This window comes from Serinus canaria, chromosome 8 (genome assembly GCF_022539315.1).
Source record: "Serinus canaria isolate serCan28SL12 chromosome 8, serCan2020, whole genome shotgun sequence".
Classification (NCBI taxonomy): Eukaryota; Metazoa; Chordata; class Aves; order Passeriformes; family Fringillidae; genus Serinus; species Serinus canaria.
In genome coordinates this window covers 29673748-29696183 of record NC_066322.1, presented here as the reverse complement: position 1 = coordinate 29696183, position 22436 = coordinate 29673748, and the positions used below count along the sequence as shown (strand labels likewise).

At 55.3% G+C, this 22436-nt stretch overlaps 3 protein-coding genes across 4 annotated transcripts in view; all 3 read left to right on the top strand.

The window, feature by feature from the left end:
- Nucleotides 1-13140, top strand: part of NOTCH2 (notch receptor 2) — an 86486-nt gene extending 73346 nt beyond the window's left edge. Inside the window, exons 25-33 of the mRNA XM_050977777.1 lie at nt 63-410; nt 650-792; nt 1728-1938; nt 2537-2633; nt 3134-3302; nt 7455-7756; nt 8094-8241; nt 8491-8588; nt 9492-13140. Coding sequence (XP_050833734.1) covers nt 63-410; nt 650-792; nt 1728-1938; nt 2537-2633; nt 3134-3302; nt 7455-7756; nt 8094-8241; nt 8491-8588; nt 9492-10832 — 2857 coding nt within the window. The 3' untranslated portion in view covers nt 10833-13140. The remainder of the gene's footprint in view (nt 1-62; nt 411-649; nt 793-1727; nt 1939-2536; nt 2634-3133; nt 3303-7454; nt 7757-8093; nt 8242-8490; nt 8589-9491) is intronic.
- A 1805-nt stretch (nt 13141-14945) lies between these two features.
- Nucleotides 14946-17913, top strand: REG4 (regenerating family member 4). 2 transcript variants are annotated; one of them, XM_050977670.1, is made up of 6 exons: nt 14946-15074; nt 16879-16954; nt 17073-17170; nt 17251-17388; nt 17467-17572; nt 17736-17913. In XM_050977670.1, the coding sequence occupies exons 1-6, from the start codon at nt 15069-15071 to the stop codon at nt 17807-17809; spliced, it is 498 nt and encodes a 165-aa protein (XP_050833627.1). In that variant the 5' UTR covers nt 14946-15068; the 3' UTR covers nt 17810-17913. The 2 variants fall into 2 exon arrangements, with proteins under 2 accessions (XP_050833627.1, XP_050833626.1); XM_050977669.1 differs by lacking the exon at nt 14946-15074 and adding an exon at nt 16014-16170.
- Nucleotides 17914-18790: 877 nt separating this feature from the next.
- HMGCS2 (3-hydroxy-3-methylglutaryl-CoA synthase 2) lies at nt 18791-22297 on the top strand. The gene is made up of 9 exons (XM_009099708.4): nt 18791-19049; nt 19294-19733; nt 19995-20120; nt 20391-20555; nt 20626-20794; nt 20878-21048; nt 21567-21673; nt 21763-21888; nt 21969-22297. The coding sequence occupies exons 1-9, from the start codon at nt 18937-18939 to the stop codon at nt 22073-22075; spliced, it is 1524 nt and encodes a 507-aa protein (XP_009097956.2). The 5' UTR covers nt 18791-18936; the 3' UTR covers nt 22076-22297.
- Nucleotides 22298-22436: the final 139 nt, after the last annotated feature.

Here is a 22436-nt window from a genome sequence, read left to right as displayed (position 1 = left end):
CAGATGTGCCGTGCAGAGCACATCAGTGCCCTGTGCTGCCCATGAGCCTGTCCCTGCTGCAGGTATGACAAGTACTGTGCGGATCACTACGCGGACGGGCGCTGCGACCAGGGCTGCAACAGCGAGGAGTGCGGCTGGGACGGGCTGGACTGCGCCGGCGACAAGGCCGAGAAGCTGGCGGAGGGCACCCTCATCATCGTGGTCCTGATGCCCCCTGATGAGCTGCTGGAGGACATCCGCAGCTTCCTGCGCACCCTGGGGACGCTGCTGCACACCAACCTGAGGATTAAGCTGGACTCCCAGGGGAACCCCATGGTGTTCCCGTACTATGGGGAGAAATCGGCGGCGCGGAGCCGTCGGTCGCTCGTGGTGGTTCGCAAGCACAGAGAGCTGGAGCAAGAGGTCATTGGGTGAGTGGATCCCTCTGTCTCCCTCTGGCCTGGTTGTGCTGGTAACTCTTGCTCGTAGTGTTTCTAGATTTTCTAGGGCTGCAGGCTGGTTTATAAATGGGAAAATGCAACGCTATTGCAACTGCCCAGTTCGGCATTGGGGTAGGAAGATTAATGTAAAACGCTGCTGCGGTTTGACCAACTGCTTTGGTATAAGTTTCTGTCACTGACTGCTGTGCCCTCTTACTGTGTCTCTGCAGCACCAAGGTGTTCCTGGAGATCGACAACCGCCAGTGTGCAGAGGACTCAGAGCAATGCTTTCACAACACAGAAGCTGCTGCAGCTCTCTTAGCTGCTCAGGCCATCAAGGGCATGCTGCCCTATCCTTTTGTGTCTGTCCAAAGTGAGTAATGGGAGAGCAAAAACTGCTTATTGAGGGAGGCAGTCATCAAACTTGGGCTTGCAAAATACTCAGATTATTGATCATCCTCCTCTTGTGTCTCACTGTTCGGTATGGTTTCTGGGAGGTGACTTGTTTGTCCCCAGTTATCGGAGTATGTTTGTGCAAAATGCACGGAGGGGACGTCTGGTTAGTAAGGCACGACATTTAATTTAGAGCCCAGTCACTTTAATACTTGTAGAATCAGTAATCTCTCGTGCTACAGCACGGCAGTGGTGATCTCCACGCTAAAACCATTCATGTACTTTAAGCCATGAATTCAATGGAAAAGGTGCCATTTAAAGAGAGAGGCTGCAAGGCATTCCTCAGTCCAGTCTGTCAGATGTTTTCTCCTCTGGCAATATGTAATCTCTTTGATTTCTGCTCCATCTCCTTCAGTCTGAGGCTCAGCTGCAAACCTGTTCTGGGCTGGCATTATTGCTTTTCCTAGTTGGGTCTTCTTGTATCTTCTTCCTAGGGAGGTGGTAGAATCACCATCTCAGGATGTGTTGAATAAAAGACTGGACATGGCACTTGGTGCTAGAGTCTGGTTGAGGTGTTTAGGGCATGGGTTGGACTCGGTGATCTTAGAGGTCTCTTCCAACCTCATTATTCTGTGATTCTTGTAGGTCAGCTCTCTCTATGCCAAGTGAGCATGGCTGGAGGAAGGAGCAAGATCTTTGGCTCAGTAGCCATGTACTCTGGAAAGTACTTTGAGAAACCAGACCAAGGGAAGTCAGAATGAAGTGATACGTACTTACAGCAGTCTCAGTGGAGCCTAAACTCTGTAGAGACAATATGCTCCCTGTGGGAAGGACTGTGCTGAGAAAAGAGTCTGTAGGTTGAAGATTGTTGTCTCCACTTTGTTAATCCCACTGTGTTTTAACTGGAACTTTCAGGTGAGCCCTTGTTACCACCAAAGACCCAGCTGCTTTACCTGCTTGCTGTGGCAGCTTTGATCATCCTGCTGATCCTCCTGCTGGGGGTGATGATGGCCAAGCGCAAGCGCAAGCACGGCTCCCTGTGGCTCCCTGAGGGCTTCATCCTGCGCAGGGATCCCAGCAACCACAAACGCAGGGAGCCTGTTGGGGAGGACGCTGTCGGACTCAAGTGAGTTTGCATTTAGGCCACTGACACTCTGTTTATTACTGGCTTGAGGATTTTGAGAAGGTGGCTGAAATATGTTTCATCAAAGGCACTTAACTCCTTAGAGAAAGCTTCCTTTTAAACTAGAATGTCTTAGGCTATTCCTCTAAATTTAAAAACATCTGGTTTGGACAGAAGAATTTTAATTAACTGTAATGTATAAAATGCCAGCAAGGAATCTGATCTCCTGGTTTTGTTTGATTTTCTGACACTGAGCACCATTTGCCTAATTTTCTCCTGGAATAGGTGAGACATTTTTAGGTTGATAGATGACAACAAACTTCTAATATCTCTAGCTCAATGCATAAAAAATGTGACTCATAAGCAATGGAAAGTTTCAAATGTTTTAGGCAGTTTTGGCTTTCCACTGAATCAAACAACTTTGCAGTTCTAAGTGCGTTTAATGCTACTACTGGCTGCCTGAAATTTGTGATTTCTTGGTTCCTCTGTTTGCAAGCTACCAAACTTACAAGCACCCCTTTGTTAGTCCCTGCAGGGCAGTGTAAGTAGCAGCAGTAGACCTGCTCAGGCTGCAAAGTGATATCTTCTCCTTGTTTGTCAGAAATTTGTCAGTCCAGATACCAGAGGGTAACCTGGCCGACCCTGGGACAACTGAGCACTGGGCAGGTGATGGTGGACCTCAGCCAAAGAGAGCCAAGGTAAGGAGCTCCAACAATTAAATACCATCTGAAACTGCTGGGGAGACAAGCATCTGCATTACCTTCCCTTGCTCAAAACCTCCCTTGGCCTAGGGATTGGTAATACACTATTGATTGCATCTGAGGAGCAAATCCTCTGGTTAACACTGCCACCACAGGCTGGTGGAGAACGTCAGTACCTTCTGTTTCAGTGTCCCCTCCCTACAGCAGCAAGAGGGACAAGAAGGTTAATGGCATGTCTTGCAGTTCAGGCCTGACAATGTATGGTGAGAATAAGAAAGCTGAGAATGCCAAGCAGAAGTTAATGCAGACCACCATTAGCTTAAAAGAAAACAACCCCCCCTAAACCACCAAGAAAGCAAACAAAAAACCAAACCACGACAAAAATCCCCACCGAAACCCTGAGAAACCCCACCAAAACTGAGAGCACCCCGAGAACTTTGAGTGTCTTTGGGCACTTGCTGGGTGTTTTGAAGCAGCTGCTTGTGTGCTGTGCTCAGGCTGAGGACCAGGCCTTGCTGCCAGAAGGGGACGAGCAGATCGACCAGCGCCAGTGGACACAGCAGCACCTGGAAGCAGCAGATGTCTGCGGCAGCACCTCCCTGGCTCTCACCCCCCCTCAGGCTGATCAGGAAGTGGATGTGCTGGATGTCAACGTCAGGGGGCCAGGTCAGTACTCGGAGTGTCTGTGTGTCCTGCCAGCCTGCCCTGTGTCCCGTGGCTGGGGCTGCTGGTGGTACAAATTAAATGGAGTATGCAGGAACACCAGCAGGGATTGCATGGTGCCCAAGGAAAGCACAGTGTGCACTGCTGGGAAGGTTAAACCATGGTCCTAGCACATGGAATATCATGGACCCAGGAGGAAAAGGTGACTTAGCAAGCACCTGTGAAATCTCATTTATTACAGTGTGTGCCTAAGTGATATTGTCAGAAATTCTGAATGCATAATTGTGCTGGAAATAACCCCCAGTTTCTCCAGTTGGTTCACTGCAGATATCCATGCCAGGCTTTTCTAAGGACCACCTTAGCAGATTTTATACCTGAGGTGTCTGTTATCAGTTGAGGAAGCAAGGATGGCCTTTTCCTGAATAAGATCACTTTTTGGCAGACAGTCTACCCTCATTAGCAGTGTGTGAGGTGTCTGTCCTGAACAGAGCATCAATGCAGCAAGATTGTTCATGATTTTTTAAATTCCCTGATTTATATATTCAGCTTATGACGATCAAGTCATTGAATTCATGACAGAACTGTGGACTTGGAAGATTTCTTTAACATGCAGGCAGGTTTGCTGTCTCTCAGTCCCAAATGGCTAGATGCCCTGGGAACCCTCTCCTGCTTTTATGAGTGTAGTGCTAAAGCTTTATAAGCTGGTAAGGGGCTGGGTGGGTCACCTGGTAAGAACTGATCTCTGGGCTCTGAGAGGAGACACTTGACCAAGGACTTTATTCTGGTTGGAAGAGCTGCAAACGTGGCTCTTGTTCATATGCAGAGAGGTGCTGCTGATGGTATTGCTGCAATGCCTTTTTCTACTGTGTTTTGTGGGAATATTTCCATGCAATTTAAGGATGACTGGACCCATTCTCTCAGTTCCTTTTTATTGTCTTTTCTGCTCATTGACCCGTTAGCTCTCCTAAATGCAAAGGGAAGGAGGGATTTTTGTGTAACGACTGTGAGAACATAAACCATCACTTTCTGCCAAATTTAAGCTTTTCTTTATTTCCCCTATTGAAACTTCTAGTTGTGTGGCAGGGTAGAAGCTTTCCAAGTGCAGGCAATAATGTTCTTAAGACTCCAGTTTATTTTCACGTTCACCCAAAGCTTCGTCCAACAACAGCAATGAAATAATTCTGACCTGTGAGTTGTTTTCCTGCCATCCAGATACAATTGTGAAGCTTGCAGCACAAGCTGCTCTAAGTTATTTCTCTCTGTGGCATCAGAAGCAAACAGCTGCCAGGGGCAGAAATAATTTTAAAAGTCTGAGAGATGTTGGAATAACAGGTTAGTAAGGAGGGGTAGGATTCCTCACAGTTAATGCGGCTGTTTCTCTGCCCTGGCCACCCTCACTTTTCCAGGCAGTTGGAAAAAATGGGCCCTTCTGAGAGGTAGTTGCCTTCTGTCCCAAGAAGTCTGAGAAGTGGATTTCACACCCCAGTAATGTTTTGGTGCCCCTAATTAATTACAAAGGGTGTTCAGGCTGACTGACCTGAGTGCAGGTGTCTGGTCTGGAGCCACTGGAGGCTGGGTGAGTTAGATCCTGGCTGCAGGTGCAGGTTGAACAGCAGAGATCTCTTCTTGAGAGGGGAGAAACACCTCAGTGTAGCAAGGGTTTGTGCTCTCTCTTAACCCACCACCTTCTGCAGTCTCTCAAATCTAGGGGGATCCAAGATCTCCAGTGTCCTCCAGAAGCATTGCCTGGAGATTTTTCCTGTGGGTGCCTTATATTCCAGCTTTCAGTACCTTGTGCCTGACCTTCAGGAGTACCTGTCTGGTGAACTCCTGACTTTACTACCTCACTCTGCATTTTACATGCACTCAGGGGCTGTCCTACTGAAAGACAGCAAACAGAAGAGTTTTAATAAAATGCTGCCACCACCTTTGTCTCCCCATGCTATTCTTTTGCTGTGTCCCCCAGAGCAGTTATTGTGAGTGTGTAACCAGGGTAATGCAATTATAGGCATAACTGGTAACACCACCTATAATTAAAATTGATGAACTGTCTCTATTATATGCCCCTCTTTCTTTCAGTTACTGAAACTTCAGTGGTTTAGACTGGAATTTTCCATGCTGGATGTCTGCCTCCAGCTGGATGCTTTTGGGTTCTTTTCCAGCTCTTTGAGAGAACAAGCTGGAAGGAGGAAAAAAGACATTGTGTCCACAGCTTTTTTTTCTCTAGTAGTCCATCAAGCACTTAATTGTGACTGTCTAGCTGGATGTGCTTTTGCTAGCCTCATAAAACCAACCATGGGTGGCCAACTTGCAAGGCTCTGAAAAGAGCTGCATGTACCTGAGAAACTCTGTGGAGGGTGGCAGGTAATTATTCCAGAGATTTAATGCTGTGCTGTCCCTGTGGAGAAGCTAGGCACGAACATCCAGGATGATGAGTGAGTGATTGAGCAAGCCAGACCTAGCCTGTGAGTGGTTTTTCCCAGAGCTGTGGTGCTGGGGGAAAGGAAAGCTCCTTTCTGTGCTCTCTGTCTCTGCTCTTTGTGTTGTGGCAGTACGGAGGAGACCACAGCCTGACTGGAATACTGAGGAGAGTTCATTTGGGACAAGGGAGCAGAGCCAGCAGCGGGAGGGAGCAGCACAAAGGGAGGTACAGCTTTGGAGAGCAGCAGAGAGGGTCTACAGACAGGACTGGATCTTGGAACTGAATCCATGCCCATCCCTCAGCATTTTGCTGCTGTCTGTCCAAATCCTGGGAAAGGAAGGGAGGCTGTGTGTCCTGTGGTGAGGAGCCACTAGGAGGAGCGTGCAGGCTGCTGGAGCCAGGGCAGAGCCTGCTCCTCCAGGGCCCCCGCTGGAACTGCAGATTTCTAGAAAGTTTTGGGACTGTCCTAAAGCAGAGAGCCAGGAAAGCTCAGTGATCAGAAGCTGGGAATGGGAGCAGGGCATTAGAACTGTGTGTGTGTTACTTCCAGTAGGAGATATCACCTTGTTTATGTGCCCTCTGTGGCTTTGTGCTCTGTGATTGAGAGCTGTGCAGGCAGAGAAGTTGTTGTTTGTCCCTTGCTTGCCCATGGGATAAATCAGGTACTTGCTGAAAAAATTGTCTTTTATTTCTGCTGGTGGGCTCCAGTGGAGCAGTCAGCAGAGTGAGGTTCCCCTCTGCTGCCATCTCAGTCCCTCTTGCTTTCCAGGTGCCTCTGAAGGATGTGCAGGAAAGCAGTAAAATCAGCAGGGAAGTATCAGTGTCTACAGCTGCAGTTCTGGGTCTTTAGGGAATGTCACATAATGTTCAGAGGCTGCTGGAACTTAAACACTCAGCACTTTCATGGGTTACTGAAAATGTATGGAGGTGTTTTAAATCTTAATTATCCTACATCAAGGAGGGTATTAACAAGGGAGAAAAATCAGCAGCATGAGGTGGTCTTCCTGCACTGTCCTCTCTGACTGGCAGAGAGGGAGATTCATCAGAGGGGGAGCTAAGTTAAATTAGAGGTTTGTAGGAGCCTTTCTCCTTCCACTGGCAATGCAGGGGTCCTTGTTGGATGAGTGTGGCTTTAGCCTTTGTGGGCACCCCATCACTGGAGGCTTGAGGAGAGTAAGACCAGTATCTCCCAAAGTGCTCAGACTGTGTGAGAGTATTCATCCTGGGGCATTTGTCAGCTTTGAGTGCTCAACTGTCCCAACTTCAGGATCCTTCCCCTGATAATCTTGCTGTAGATTTGAATAGGTTAATATCTGAAGTGAATGTCACCAATAATCAGTGGCTAGCTGCTGAATAATTTTTCCTTCAAGTGTTTCTTTTCCCCAGGGATGTGATTAGAACATCCATGCAAACAGTTACACTGAGTGGTCAGATTACTTTGATTTTTATAGCCCTTGCTTCTCTAAGCTAACCTTTACTTTTTGTGGAAGTTTTGCACTTCAGCAGCAAAGTTTTTTTGTTCTATGATGATCTTAGTCTTTTGAGGAATATCTAAAGTTCTGTTGGGTTTGCAGTAGGTTACTCATGCTTGGAAGGAAGACTCACTATCTGTGGGGCTTTAAGCAGAGGTCTGTGTTAAAGCACTGGAGGGACTGTCTGTAGCTCAGAGAAGGCTTGTAGGAAGGTTTCCATGCCTCTGTCAGATTCCTGTATCCCCATCTCCCCCTCTGCAGACGGCTGCACTCCGCTGATGCTGGCATCTCTGCGTGCGGGCGGCTCCGACATCAGCGAGGATGATGAGGACGGGGAGGACTCCTCAGCAAACATCATCACAGATCTGATCTACCAGGGGGCCAACCTGCAGGCGCAGACAGACCGCACCGGGGAGATGGCTCTGCACCTGGCAGCCCGCTACTCCCGAGCCGACGCTGCCAAGCGGCTCCTGGATGCCGGGGCCGATGCCAATGCCCGAGACAACATGGGACGGACCCCTCTGCACGCAGCCGTGGCTGCTGACGCCCAGGGGGTTTTCCAGGTACGGCCACTGAAGAGCTCTGTGTTTATATGAGCCTGTCCAAGCTGTGCTCTGTTCACTCGCAACCCTGCTCTCGTGCCTTCCACAGTGTGGTGGTGAGGCAGAGCTGTTTTACATCCAGTTTCCTTGGGTATTCACAGCTTGAAAAACTCAGAGTGCATAAATAATCTGGCATGTATTTATCTGGTCTGTTTGCCCCTGTCACCTATTTTCTGGGTCCTTGCATTTCAGTGCTCAGGCTGCTTTGTCACTGTAAAATTTCTCTTGAGATTCTGCCAAATCCTCAGTTTTGGACTGTAGTGGTATTGGAAAAAGCCCATCTTCTCCTGTTCTGCAGATCCTGATCCGTAACAGAGTGACAGACTTGGACGCTCGGATGAACGATGGGACGACCCCGTTGATTCTGGCTGCACGTCTGGCTGTGGAAGGGATGGTGGCCGAGCTCATCAATTGCCAGGCTGATGTCAACGCCGTGGATGACCACGGTAATGTGAACACCGTGTGCCAGGCTGGGCTAATACTTGCCGTGGTGTGAGCGGGGAGGGTTGGGTTCCGCTCTCCCAAAGCAGGAGCTCTTCATGAATTCTGTAGCTAAGTCACACACTGGGCTCTCCTGCAAAGTCCTCCAGTGGTAATAAACTACAGGCTGCTGCACAGTACTTGGTTAAGCAATCCTGGAGGAGAAGCAAAATATCTCCTTGGTTTGTTACTGATGTTGTTGTGTTTCCCTGCAGGTAAATCTGCTCTTCACTGGGCTGCTGCTGTCAACAATGTGGAAGCAACACTAGTACTGCTGAAAAATGGAGCCAACAGAGACATGCAGGATAACAAGGTACAGTGTGGCAGTGCTCAGCAAGCCTGTGCTTCCTATCTCAAAGCATCTCTTTGCTGTTGGTAGTGAGCTAAGTTCAGATTTGCTCAACTGGGTGCTCAGTGCAGGTCTTCCATACCCAGACTGTGACTGGAGCTCTCCCAGGGGCTGGGTATCTTAGAGGGTTTCTGATATGAGAGAGCAGCTCTTGTCCTTGTTTGGCCAAGTGCTGGGCATCAGTTCTGTCCTGCTTTCCTTGCAGGGAAGGAATGCAAGACACAGTCAGTGGTGTGTGAGAGCAGCAGGTGAAGTGCTGCTTGTGTCAAACAGCTGGATTCCAGTTAGCAGACAGAAAAATACCTGGTGGCACAGCAGCAGTGGCGTCCTGTGATGTTTCCAGGGATCTTAGTGCAGGGTGGAGATGGGGGACAAGCTCCTCTGTTTGACAGACTGCACTGTGCAGATGTTCTGTGGCTTCACTGTTAGTTTTTGCTGTGTCTTAGTCCTTGATTTATCTCCTCTGCCTAAAGCATCTTTTTTGGATTATTATGTAGCACTCAGTGGATTTTAGAGCTACCAATAAGCTCTAGTTCCTTACTGGGCTGTTTTAGCCTTTTGTACCTTTCCCTTACAGGAGACAATAGGAGAAGGGCACCAGGTGCTTTCATGGTTCCTCCATGGATCCAGGGCACAATAGTGCCCTTCATGGTGGGAAAGTTCAGCCTGTGCTCCACTGCTGTGTTTGAAATTATCTGTAATCTGCCTTTTTCAGTGGGCAGCTCTCAGGGTGGGTGGCTCTTGGAGGCTGTTAACGTGACACTGCATTATATAGTGCTTGCCAGTCTGCCACACCATAAGGGACTATGAGTTGTAGGTCAGTCCTCCCACACTGAAGCTGCTGAAATATTTGCTCTGTGTTTCCAGGAGGAGACTCCACTCTTCCTCGCTGCTCGGGAAGGCAGCTTTGAAGCAGCAAAAATCTTGCTGGACCATTTTGCCAACCGAGACATCACGGACCACATGGACCGGCTGCCCCGGGACGTGGCCCAGGACCGGATGCACCATGACATCGTGCAGCTCCTCAACGAGTACAACGTGGCCCACAGCCCCGCTGGGCACCCCGGGGCCATGCTGAACTCTGCCCTCTCCCCTGTCATCTGTGGCCCCAACCGGTCCTTCCTCAACCTGAAACACGCGTCACTAAGCAAGAAGTCACGAAAACCGAATGCCAAAGGCATGCCCGCCAGCCTCACCAAAGATGCAAAGAGGAGAAGGAAGAAGTCCCTCAGCGAGGGCAAAGGGCAGTTTTCAGAGAGCTCCGTGACCCTGTCACCGGTGGATTCCCTGGAGTCTCCCCACGCTTTTGCATCTGAACCAACCTCCTCTCCTGTGATGCCGTCACCGGGGGTGCTGCACTCGTCGCCCAGCTCGCTGCTGACGGCTCCGTCGGTGCAGGCTGCCCACACCATGTCCTTCTCCAACCTGCATGAGATGCAGCCCCTGGGCCGTGGCTCCAGCACGGTGCTCCCCTCCGTCAGCCAGCTGCTGTCTCAGCACAGAACCACCCCTCCCAACAGCGGGCTTGGCAGGCTGCGGCCAGGCAACGTGTCCACCGAGTGGATGAACCGCATGGAGGTGAACGAGTCCCAGTACAACGAGATGTTCGGCATGGTGCCCCAGGTGATGCATTCCCACCCCAGCGTTTCTCAGCAGAGCGGCTTGGTTCAAGCGGACGCGAAGCACCTGGGGGTGTCCAGGGAGTCTTTGCCCCCCATCATGACTTTCCAGCTGGTTCCCAAGGGCAGCATAAACCAGCAAGCACTGCCGCAGCAGGCCCAGTCAAACTGCGCTCAGAACATGGCTGGCCCTCTTAGCTCCATGTACCAGATCCCAGATCTAGCCCAGCTGCCCAGCGCCTCGTTCTCCATGGCTGCCATCCCTCAGCAGGACGGCCAGGTGGCTCAGACGGTCCTCCCGGCCTACCACCAGTTCCAGAGCTCAATGGGGAAGTACCCCACGCCTCCCTCCCAGCACAGCTGCTACTCCTCGGCCACAGAACGGACTCCTAGCCACAACCGGCACTTACAAGGGGAGCACCCGTACCTGACTCCGTCGCCCGAATCTCCGGACCAGTGGTCAAGCTCTTCCCCCCACTCTGCCTCTGACTGGTCTGACGTGGCGACCAGCCCCAGCAACAACCAGCGCGGGCCAGCGGCCGCCCACATGCCGGAGCAGCAGCGGAACAACATGCAGGTGTACGCCTGAAGGCTGCCCGTGGGTCAGCCCCACTAAAGCGGACTCCAGAACTCATGAAGGTCTTCCAGGATGGAAATGAAGAACCATTTTAGTATCCAAGAGTCTTAATGAGCCCAGGATGTTCTTTCGTTGGAGGGACCGTGGTCGCTGTAGACTTGTATGCTTTCATGCTAGATCGAGAACTGTAGAAGCTGGTGATGGAGAAGACCAGCTGGGTCACTTCTGACCAACTGGACGTGACTGCTGTCTGCACTGGATTCTCCAGTCTGCTTTTAGACTCGTTCCACCATTGCTTTGGGGAGACAGCTCTTCAGCCTAATACATCTTGTGGTCATTTCTCCAGAAATTTAGCCAAAACCAGCTTTGTATCCTTATTTTGTTACTCCTCCTGTTACCCATGTAACCTCTCTCTGAAGCACCTTCTACTAGTTCTCCTCGAGTTCAAGTTGCCTTTTTTTGACACAGCTCAGAGCTGCACCCACATTCCTAGCCTCCCTCCTTCCCTTGTCCACTCTTGCTCAGCAAGCAAGCCGGACCTCCCTAAACACCTGCAGGTCAAGTGACGCCTCCTGTCACGCAGCTTCACCCTTTCCTCCTCAGGAGTCTTTGCCTTGTAGAGACCTACTAACACCCCTTAGTGTTCTCACTGCCTGCTCCCCAGGTATTATGAGATTATATATACATATAGTCTTTTTAGGTTGTTTGTTTTGTTATTTTCCCTCCCAAAAACGCTGGTCTGACCTGGTCTTCCCACCACGGTGGCCTGTGGGCCCATCTCTTCCCCGAGACACCCCTGACCATTTTGACACACTACCCTCCCCGTGCCCCCATCCTGCCAGGAGTGTCCATGACCATCTCTGTGGGCTCCCATGCCAGAAGAGATGCACTGCAACTGATACAGGCCTTTTGGGATGAGCACGAGTGTTTCAAAAACTGGTAACACAAGCTCCCAGCGTTCTTGCACAGAAGTCCCCTCCCCTCCATCCAAGGGTGGCTGTGTGTCCTGTCCTCCAGATACCATATGCTGCCTCTTTATGGTATTATCAACAAGTGCCAAACGTGTGGTTACATGTTTGCGGTGTGTGCCCTTCTGCGTCAGGAACGTCGTCCAGCCCTTTGAAAAGTGTCCCTTTTGCTGCAGCCCTGGATCACAGCTGCCTGTCCTCCCTTCGCAGCGCACGGAGGTCGCAGCACTGACTGCCCCGCAGGCCTCCAGCAGCCAGGAGCTGGGCTGTGGCAGCAGACCAAATAGCTCAGAAACCATTGCCTCCTGCAGCTTGGTGCACAGCTTTGGGGCTGTCCTCTGCGGAGGTCACCCAGCTGAGGTGTCCGTGTGCTCTGTGGGACAGCAGGGCCGCTCGTGGTGCGGCTGCCCCCAGTGTTTGGAGCTGTGGAAGCCAGCTGTCACTGACCTTAGGCACACAGCCGCCCTTTCTGCTTTGTCCACTAGAGCAGCGCTTCTCCAAAGGGCTCCAGACCAGCCAGCAGCCGAAGTGAACCTTGTGGGGATGGTTTGCTCCTGCCTCTTCAGGGGAGTGCTGCAGACACGTCTTCCAAAGAGCTTGGGGTGCCGGCTGCTGCCAAAGGACTGAAGGCCGCTCCCCGCGAGCCGCCCATCCAACACCCTACCGTGTACAGTATTGTCTCTGCTGTTCCCTTCCATTCTAATCAAGAGTCAAAGTTGCTTTGCTTTTTTTGCTTTTTTTGTTTGTTTTGTTTTCCAATTCCACTCAATGGTACATGAAGGCAGGGCCTCAGGAGGAGCTGGTTCCCGGGGCCATCGCTTTGGGCTGAAGTTTTTAGTTTTCAGCTGTGTGTGAATTTGCCACTTTTCCCGGCGCGCACAGCGTTCCCCGGCACGCTGGCTGCAGCTGACTCAGACCTCCAGGGGGTCTGTCCAGGTACACCTTTCACTGCAAATAATGAAGTGTTGCTACATCCATGCTAAAGAAACAAAGGGCTTTTGCTCGTTAGCTCCAAATAACCAAGTGCCTTTTTATATATGTGGCTACCTTTTACAAGATGAGTGCTTTCTGTGGAATGAAGCCGGTTCTGTGCCTGGCTGTTAATACGATGGCCCTCTGCCTTTCTTCTCTATTTTTTTTTTTAAACTACTTGTAAAGATAATATCTCCTTAAGGTGGTATTTTATCTCGTAAGTTGTAGAGTAACCATTCACACAGCAGCATTTTCCTATATTAATAATGGAAAATATTTGCTTATTTTTACATTTTTTATAAAAGTCTTTTATGAAAATAGTTGCTGCCAAATGTATAAGCAATTTTTATCCCCAGAATAAAAAGTATGTGCCCATTGTCTGTGCGCTGCTGTTTTAATTTTGTTTTCCTAGCTACTGTGGCACAGCTACCGGCTTATAAATGAGTCAGGGGTGCTCTCTCTCAGCACCATGTGAACCCCGCCATGTAGCTCCACCCAAGGGAGCTGGAAGCAGCCTGGTGTGGGTGTAGCAGGTGGATTTTGGGTCTCTTGGTTAGCTGGGAAGGGGACGGTAAGCAGCAGCCAAGCAGCTGGGCTTAGTGGGAAGGATGGGGAGGGACTGGGATGGGTCCTTTCCTGGGAACTTTGGGTGAGAGCTCTCTCTTGCCTGTGGGATCCAGGGAAGGCTTTTAGGAAGGTGCTGAGCGAGTGTGGGCCAAGCAGTGGGGCTGTGGATTCACTCGCTCTCTCAGGTCCTGCTTGCTGCCCTTGGCTGTTTCCTGTCCTTCCAGCAGGGAAGAGGACCCTCATCCCTGGAGCTGGGGCTGCCTCCCTGGCTTTGTCTCAGCAGCTGATGCATGGAATCCTTAACAGCCCCCTAAAATCATTGAGTCCAACCTTTATCCTGGCACTGCTGTGTTTACCCCTTAACCATGTCCCCAAATGCCACATGCAGATATTTTTGGAGCATTCCAGGGATGGTGATTCCACCTCTTTCTGGGCAGCCTGATCCAATGCCTGACTGTCCTTTCATTGACAAAATTTTCACTTGTATCCTGTCTAAACCTCCCCTGGTGCACCCTGAAGCCATTTCCTCTAATCCTCTTGATTCTTACCTGGGAGAACAGACCAACCCCCACCTGCCTAGTGCCTCCTTTCAGGTCGTTGTGGAGAGTGATAAGGTTCCCCCTGAGCCTCCATTTCTCCAGACTAAGAGCATGAAGATGTGGGATTCTCCAGCCTCTGAAACAGGGAATCACCACTCCTCTGTGCTGGTCTCAGTCTTGAGGAGTTTGATTTGAGCAATCAGAAAACAAAGAGTCAATAGCTGCTGAGCTGTGTTTGGAGCACACAGGTGCTACTGAAGCCTTGGGCTCCACTGGTGCTCACCTGGCTGTTCTCCAGCTCTTGCTGTGGACTCAGATGGAGCCAGTAGCTGAGTTAGAGTGCTGAGCTGGGGTAAAGTTGCTGGGGGCATTTTAAGGGTTTAATTTTCAAACAGTGCAGCTCCTTTATCTCCTGGTAGAGCCAGCTCAGCGAGTCCAAACCTCCAGGAGGCATTCATCCACGTTCTCCCACGGCTTGCACATCTGGGCCAAAGTTTAGCGAGCTCGGCCGAGCCCCTGGCACAGCAGCATGGAGCTCCCTGGTGCTCAGGCTGAGACTTGAAACTGTGTCTCCTGGGGCTGCTCATGCCTCCTTCCCAGCCCAGCGTGGCCAGGGGCCTGTGGAAACTTGCTGTGCTGCATCCAAACTGAGCCATCCAGGCAGGGAGCTGCCACATCCCTTATCTAGGGAGGATCCCTTATCTGAGGAGCAGTGCAGGAGCCTTAGGCTCTTTAGGGGAGCTTTTTCACCGTTTTTCATAAATCAAGGGTGGAGTCCTGTTTTCTGGGGAGTTGCTGTGTTTGCAGGGTTTTGCCAGTGATCAGGGCAGCTGATGTGTGGCAGGCTGTTTCTTTCGGAAGTGATAGCAGGCAGCAGCTGTGTTTGGACATGAGAAGGTCTCACCCCAGAGGATGCCTAGCAAGCAGCAGCAGCTCTATCCCTCAGTGTGGGTGAAGGAGAGGGGCCTGATTCCCCCCCCCCTTCCTGGGGCAGAAGCCAGACCTGCCTCTGCACGCCGGCAGGGAGCTGCTCCCTGTGGGTGTAGCAGCGTTCACCGGCTGCATGTTTCAGCAAATGCTGCTGCAGAGGAGGGCCCGTGGCAGATCCCTGGGCTGCACAAGGCTTGAGCCTGACACAAAGCTCTCCCTGTGGGGGGAAGCAGGGCTCAGCCCTGAGTCTGGATCCTCTGCAGGTCACGCTAATGCCGGTGAGCACCAGCCCCTCAAGGACAGCTCCCCTCCTTCCCACCGGCCTCCACCAAGGGTTTTGGGGAGAGAGAGCCAGGCGTTGGCCGGAGCTGGCAGCAGGATGATCTTTCAAAGCTGCTCTGGTCCATCAGAGCAGAAGTGACGCTGCAGAGCAGCGTGGTGGCAGCAGGAACGTGGAGAACTCCAGCTGCCTCCCACAGGTGCAGAGGACACCCCGGGGCAAGGAGCAAGGACCTGGCAGAGAAGGCTGTGCCAGACCTTGCCGAAGGGCTCCAGCTGCTGGGGCCGGGAGCTCATCCCTGTGGCTCTGTGCCGGCAGCAGCCTCCCCGGGCTGGGGCTGCAGGAAGCCGCCTGGGGCAGGGGCAGCGGGGGGCTGCTGCTGCGGGAGCTGCCCCTTCCTCCCGGACGGACAGAGTGACGAGGGCTTGCGTCACGGCCGGGCCCGAGGGCTGGGCATCCTCCCCGCTATCTGATGGCACCGCCAGCCCCCGGCTGCAGGCTGTTCCCACATCCCGGCGTCCCATCCTGCTCGCAAACATCCCCCGGCAGTTCAAACAAGGGCGGTGTGTGGGTGACGCATGGCACAGCCGGGCAGGGCGGGGGGCCCGGCAGGGTGCCATCCCTTGGTTGGGGACAGGGGCAGTGCCGGGGGCTTGGACCCACGGCAGGGTCCCGCCGGTCGCAGGGATGCCCTGGCCGGGATCATGGTTCACCCCCAGGGCTCACCCCTGCCAGCCCCCGGGCTGGCCCAGCGAGCATCCCTGCCAGGTGCCAGGCTGCTCTGGGCTGGAAGATTATATCTGTATCGCGGGAGCAATTAGTGATGATTGCAGGGGATTTATTGACCAACTAGGACAGGTTCTTCCTGTCTGTTTCTGGAGATATGTTAAATGCAAACAGATTGGGGATCTGGGCAGTTTTCCAGCAAAGTGGGGGGGATGGAGGGGGGTCAGCAGTAAGATTTTTATGGTGAGAATCACCTGAGTAGGGCAAACAGATACTGGTGAGCACCAGGCTATAAAGGACAGCTCCTCTCCTCTCCTGTCCCGATGACCCGCGACAAGCCGCTATTCCTCACCACCTCCGGACAACAGGTGAGGAAGAGGAGCCTCACAAGGCAGCTCAGAGCTGGGACGCTCAGAGCTGGCTCACGGGCAAACAGGAGCTGGTCCCTCTCCCTGGCTGCTCCCGCGGGAGCCGAGCTCTGCCCTGCTGGATGGGGCAGGCTGTGATGCTGCATTTTTCAGCCCTGCGTTGACTTTTGTCGCTGCTTCTTTGAGGGGAAGACGAGCTGAATCTGCAAATCGGCCCCGGTGCCCGGGGATTAGCCCAGATAAAGGGGAACTGTGCTGATGTTGCCGATTTGCCTCCCCAGCCTGGGCAGCGCTACGAGCTCAGGGCGTGAATAAACGTCGCCGGGCATGCAGCGCCTGCAGCCCCACCTGTGCCATTGCCTAGTTGGGGTCCCGTGTCCGCGACAGCGCCCTCCCCTTGTCCCCACAGAGCAGCTTGGCTCTCCCGGATGCCTCCCGGCGAGTCTGGGACTGGTGGAGCCAGGACAATCTGCTGCCAGTGTGGGCAGGGGACTCCAAGCCATGCCTGGGGCACGGCGTGCAGGCACGGATGGGGCAGTGACCTGTGCCGGGGGGCAGACAGGAAGCCAGGGCCTGTCATCTCCTCCAGGCGGCTCAAAGGGGCCAGCCTCAGCCCCCAGCGGGGCAGGTTTGCACTCTCTGGGCCGAGGTAGTAGGGACCTCCTCTGCCCCCAAGGGACCCTGTGTGACCCTCCCGAGCCTTTACAGGTAGCAAGGAGGATGGCGGCTGCGGCCAGACTCGCCCTCCTGCTGCTGGGCTGCGTGGGGCTCCTACGGCCAGTCGGTGAGTGCCACGGCTCGGGGGGCAGCTGCTTTTGTAGCTGGGCCAGGAGGGAGCCCCGCTGCTCTCCAGGCAGTGATGCCGGCTGTCCTCATCCCTGCCCGCCGCTCTCCCCAAACAGACGGCAGGTACATAAGCTACTGCCCCGACGGCTGGTCCTACTACAAGCTCAGCTGCTTCAAATACTTCTCCGAGCCCCGGAGCTGGGACGAGGCTGAGGTAAGCCCAGCGGGGTACACAGGGGAACAGGGACCCCCTGTCTCCCCGAGGTGCCCCAGCACTGACACCTTTCCCTGCAGAGTCGCTGCCAGGACGTAAAGAAAGGCGCCCACCTGGCCTGGGTGGAGGATGCCCACGAGGCAGCCACCCTACAGATAACCATCTCCTACCACCAGCGTGTGCAGCCCGTCTGGATTGGACTGCAAAAGAGCAAAGAGGTGAGGCGTGGGCGGCAGGGGTGATGGGGGCTGGGGGACAGCAGGGCCATGCCTCTGAACCCCTCTCGGCTTGCACAGAGCCAGGCCTGGCAGTGGACGAATGGGAAGGACTACAGTGCCACCAGTGAGTTGCCTGGGAACGGTGCCCACGGGGGGAGCTGCGCCGCGCTGACCCATCACAGCGGTGAGTGCCCGGGCCCCGCAGCCACCCCCAGCGCCGGTGCTCGGCCGGCACTGCCCCGCCTCGGCGCTCCTGCAGATCCCATCCCCTCCGGGGCTGCGGGGCGCACAGCTGGTGCCCGTCCTCGTCGTGGACCCCGCCAGCCCCCCGCCTGTCTCTCCCGCAGGCTTCTCTGTGTGGTCCAGCGCCGACTGCTCCCGGCAGCATCACTACATCTGCAAGTTCTACCCCTTGCACTGAGCACAGCCCCGGCCCGTGGCGGACCCCGCGCCGGCGACCTTCTTCCCGTGCCAACTCCGCGTCTCTCCCCGCAATTCCTATAAATACATCTTATAAAAAAAGGAGCATGCAAGTGCTGTGTGAACTTGGTGCTGGTGCAAAGCTCGGCTGCTCCGTGAGAGAGAGAGAGACAGGCTCTGCCCCGGTTCCCCGAGCTTCCCGGCTTCCAGAGGCTTCTGCCCTGCCGGTGCGGGCAGAGCTGCTCGGGGATGAGTCCCCAGGAGCTGCGGGGACCGTCGCTCTTCTGCTGAGCACTCGTGTTTGCTCGTAGCAGCCCTCGGGTGCCAAACACCTCGGGCGTCCCTGAGGAGCAGGTGGGGGGACAGGAGTGTCCCCAGAGTGCAGACGCGGAGACCTGGGACACAGATGTGGGTGGGGACAGGAGCTGAGGTGGGTGTGCAGGCATGGGGACAGGTGGTCCCCCAGGTGCAAACAGCTCCATAGGGATCCGGGGCCTGCAACACGGCCCCACGGCCATGTTGACAGCAGCACCGGGACCAAAGGTCCCTTTTGTGCCACTGTTATCTTGCCACTGGCATCACGTGGCTGTTTGCTCTGCTGCTTTGAAGATGGCTCTGCCCCCACCCAGCTCATGGGGGTTTTACCCCCACCAGAGCTGCGGCACGTGTCAGGCGCGGACTGCGCCCCGGGCAGCGCGGGTGGGGCCGGCCCCAGAGCCCGGCCGCCCTCTGCTCCCTGCCCGGGCCCGCGGGGGCGGCCGGGGAGGCCACGCAGTGACCACAGCCGTGCCGGCGAGCCTGGCACCGGAGCTGCCACTGCCCCAGGGCAGCCGAGGCTGCCGGACAGCCCGTTCCGCTACTCAGCCCCGGCTCCGGCTCCGCGTCCCCAGGTTTTGGGGCAGACAAGACAAAGACACCTTGCAAGCTCCCCCCTCCGAAGCTGCGGTGCCCCTGCTGTGTTGGCTGGCGCTCGGTGACCTTTGAGCGCCAGGGTCCGGCAGGCTGATAAAGGCCGGGAGGGCTGTGCCGAGCTGCCCACGCAGTTTATAAAAGCACTACGCAAGGCCCATCCCGCTGTCCATCTCTCCGGCCGGCCGTCCCTTCGTCCGCACAGCGGCTGGGGTGAAGATGCTGCGCTTGGTCGGGCGCGCTGTGCGCTGCTTGGGGGCAAGGTGGGCACCGCCTGGGCAGGAGCGGGCACCCCGGGGCGCCTGGCAACCCGCGGCTTGGCAGAGGGCATGGTGAGCATTCACGTGGATCGGGGGGCTGGAGACACAACCAGGGCAGGGCTGAGGAGCTGGCTGAGCTCTTAAACCTTGCTGGGGAAGGGGAGCCTCTCCCTCCTCCCTGCAGCACTGCAGGCACAAGGAGCTACCAGGGATCTGGGGTGCTCCCAGCCTGGGCTGCTCGCTGGTGGCATCTCTGCAGGGCCACCCTCTGTGCATAAGGTGGCCATGGATTGTTGTCACTCGCTCTGTCCCACAGCCTCTCCAGTGCTGCTGGGACAGGTGCCTGGCCCAAGGACGTGGGCATCCTGGCCCTGGAGGTGTACTTCCCTGCCCAGTACGTGGATCAGGAGGAGCTGGAGCGGTTTGATGGCGTGGAGGCCGGCAAGTACACACGGGGCCTGGGCCAGAAGCAGATGGGCTTCTGCGCTGCCCACGAGGACATCAACTCCCTGTGCCTGACCGTGGTGCAGCGGCTGGTGGAGCGCGGGCGCCTCTCCTGGGACGCCATCGGCCGCCTGGAGGTGGGCACCGAGACCGTCATCGACAAGTCCAAGGCCGTCAAGACCGTCCTCATGCAACTTTTCCATGACTCTGGCAACACTGATGTGGAGGGCATCGACACCACCAATGCCTGCTATGGGGGCACGGCCTCGCTCTTCAATGCGGCCGCCTGGGTGGAGTCCAGTGCCTGGGATGGTGAGTACAGGCAGGGACCATGCCGTGGGGCTGGGTGCTGGGTGGATGCCGTGGGATAGGGGAAGGAGGCAGGAGGTGGCCTGAAACCCAAAGATGCTCCAACTGCAAAGGCAGCCACTGCCCCTCCAGGCTCTCTGTTACCCCTGTTTCTTGCCCATCTTGGTGTGACAGCTGGCAGCATGGAGATGGGAACACACAAGGGCCATGGGATGGAGACTTCCACCTGCTGGTGGCCCTGCCAGTCCCTCTGTCCTCCCCCAGGTCGCTACGCCGTGGTGGTGTGTGGGGACATCGCTGTCTACGCCACAGGGAACGCACGGCCCACGGGAGGTGCTGGTGCCATCGCCATGCTGGTGGGACCCAACGCCCCGCTGGTGCTGGAGAGAGGTCGGTGCCATGAGGCCCTGGGGGTGGTGAGCTGATGGGTGCTGTCCCTGGGGCCATGCATCCATGTCCCAGCCCTGGGCAGAGCTGCTCAGCTAGACCCTGCTGGGTACTCCTGGATGCTTGATAGCCCCATCCCTGTGGGCACCATGGAGCGACTCAGGGAGGCTGCTGGATTCCAAGGCTGATATGGCAGGCAGCCCCCCATGGTGTTTGCCACCGGCCTGGGACCTCCTGATGCTCTCTCACAGCTGGCTCTCCCCGTGCCCCCAGGCCTACGTGGAACCCACATGGAGCATGCCTACGACTTCTACAAGCCCAATCTGTCCTCTGAGTACCCGGTGGTGGACGGGCAGCTCTCCATCCAGTGCTACCTGCGGGCGCTGGACCGCTGCTACGCTGTGTACCGACGGAAGGCACAGACCCAGTGGCAGCAGGGTGAGTGGCAGTGCCCCTGAGGTGCCCAGCGCAGCCCCCTGGATACTGATGGCCCCGTGTTGCCTCCCAGCTGGCATCCAGAGGCCCTTCACCCTCGATGACTTCAAGTACATCATCTTCCACTCGCCCTTTTGCAAGCTGGTGCAGAAGTCGGTGGGGCGGCTGCTGCTGAACGACTTCTTGGCCTCCCCCAACCCTGACACAGCCTCCGGCCTCTACAAGGGGCTGCAGTCCTTCCGGTGGGTCCCTGTGCTGTGTCCCCATCCTCAACCCAGCCAGGCATGTGCTGCTCTGGGTTTCCAGCTGGTCTCTCTCTGGGCAGCGGTGTGAAGCTGGAGGACACCTACACTAGCAAGGAGGTGGAGAAGGCATTCCAGGCTGCCAGCCAGGACATCTTCAACCAGAAGACCAAGCCCTCCCTGCTCCTCTCTTCCCGCAATGGCAACATGTACACACCATCCATGTATGGCTGCCTGGCCTCCCTCCTGTCCCAGTGAGTCCCCCAAAACGCTGGCTTGGGGAGAGGGAGCAGGTCATTTTGGGGGGGGCACTCCCTGGCTGGATAGAGGGGCAAACTCATCTCCCCGCCCTCATCTCCCCCTTCCTCAACAGGACCTGATCCTTTCATTGCACACAACCCCCAGTGCGGATGCATCCTGCTCCAGGCCATCTCCCTGCCAGACTTTTCATCCCAGCTTGCTGGAGCTGGGCCAGTGCATAAAACCCCTCTGTCATCACCAGGAGGATGAAAACCCTTGTTGTCATGCCCAGTAGAATGAGTGACCCCATGGGAAAGGAGTCATGGGAACAGACAGGGTCTGAGGGGAACAAAAGCCTTGTCCTGGGGCTCCCTGGCACCACCACACTCCAGGGCTACACTCCCTCAGAAATATGGCCCCAAGGATCTGCCTGCCTACAAAGCAGGCAGCACCCTGCACTGCCCCCACAGCTCTGTATCCCTATCTCCCCCCCAGCCCAAGTTTCCTGTAACCCCCTCACCTCTCACTTCAGGTGCTCAGCACAGGACCTGGCCGGCTCCCGGATTGGTGCCTTCTCCTACGGCTCGGGACTGGCGGCCAGCATGTTCTCCTTCCGTGTCTCGCAGGATGCAGCCCCAGGTGGGCCCCAGGGGAGAGAGGGACTGGGAAGGGAGGGCAGCGTGGGGCTGTCAGTGCTGCCATCTCACACACGCGATGCCCCTTGCCAGGCTCGCCCCTGGACAAGCTGGTCTCCAGCCTGGCTGACCTGCCCACTCGCCTGGACGCCCGCAAGCGCGTGGCCCCGCAGGACTTTGCCGAGATCATGAAGCGACGGGAGGAAACCCATCACTTGGGTGAGTGGGGCTCGGGGGATGTGAGCCTGCCCTGCTGGGACCCCACAGCACCCCTGAGCATCACTGCCCTCTCCCTGCAGCTGACCACGCGCCCCACGGCTCCCAGGCGGATCTCTTCCCCGGAACCTGGTACCTGACCCGCGTGGATTCCAAGTACCGCCGTGAATATGCCAGGAAGCCCATCTAGAGTGGGATCACCAGAGTGGTGAGCCCTGGGGAGGGGGATGCTCTCTTTCCCCCTGTTCATTCCCCACATTCAGGGCCAGCCTGTGGGAAGATTTCCTTTGTATGGGTGGGTAATGGCCAGCAGTGGCTCGGGCTCCAGAGCTGCTGGAGATGGCAGCGTCTTCTGCAAACACCTGGGCAGTGCAGGGGAATAAAGGTGTGGATGGGAGGGGGCAGCAGCCCAGCTCTGGCTCCTGGTCTTGAATGATCTCCTCCCACCCCCAGTCCCTCCCAATTAACAACCACCAGTCCGGATCACAGCTGCTTACGGGATTTATTCCATGGCCAGCTGCCCTGTTAGACATGACAGTTTGCCCTGACAG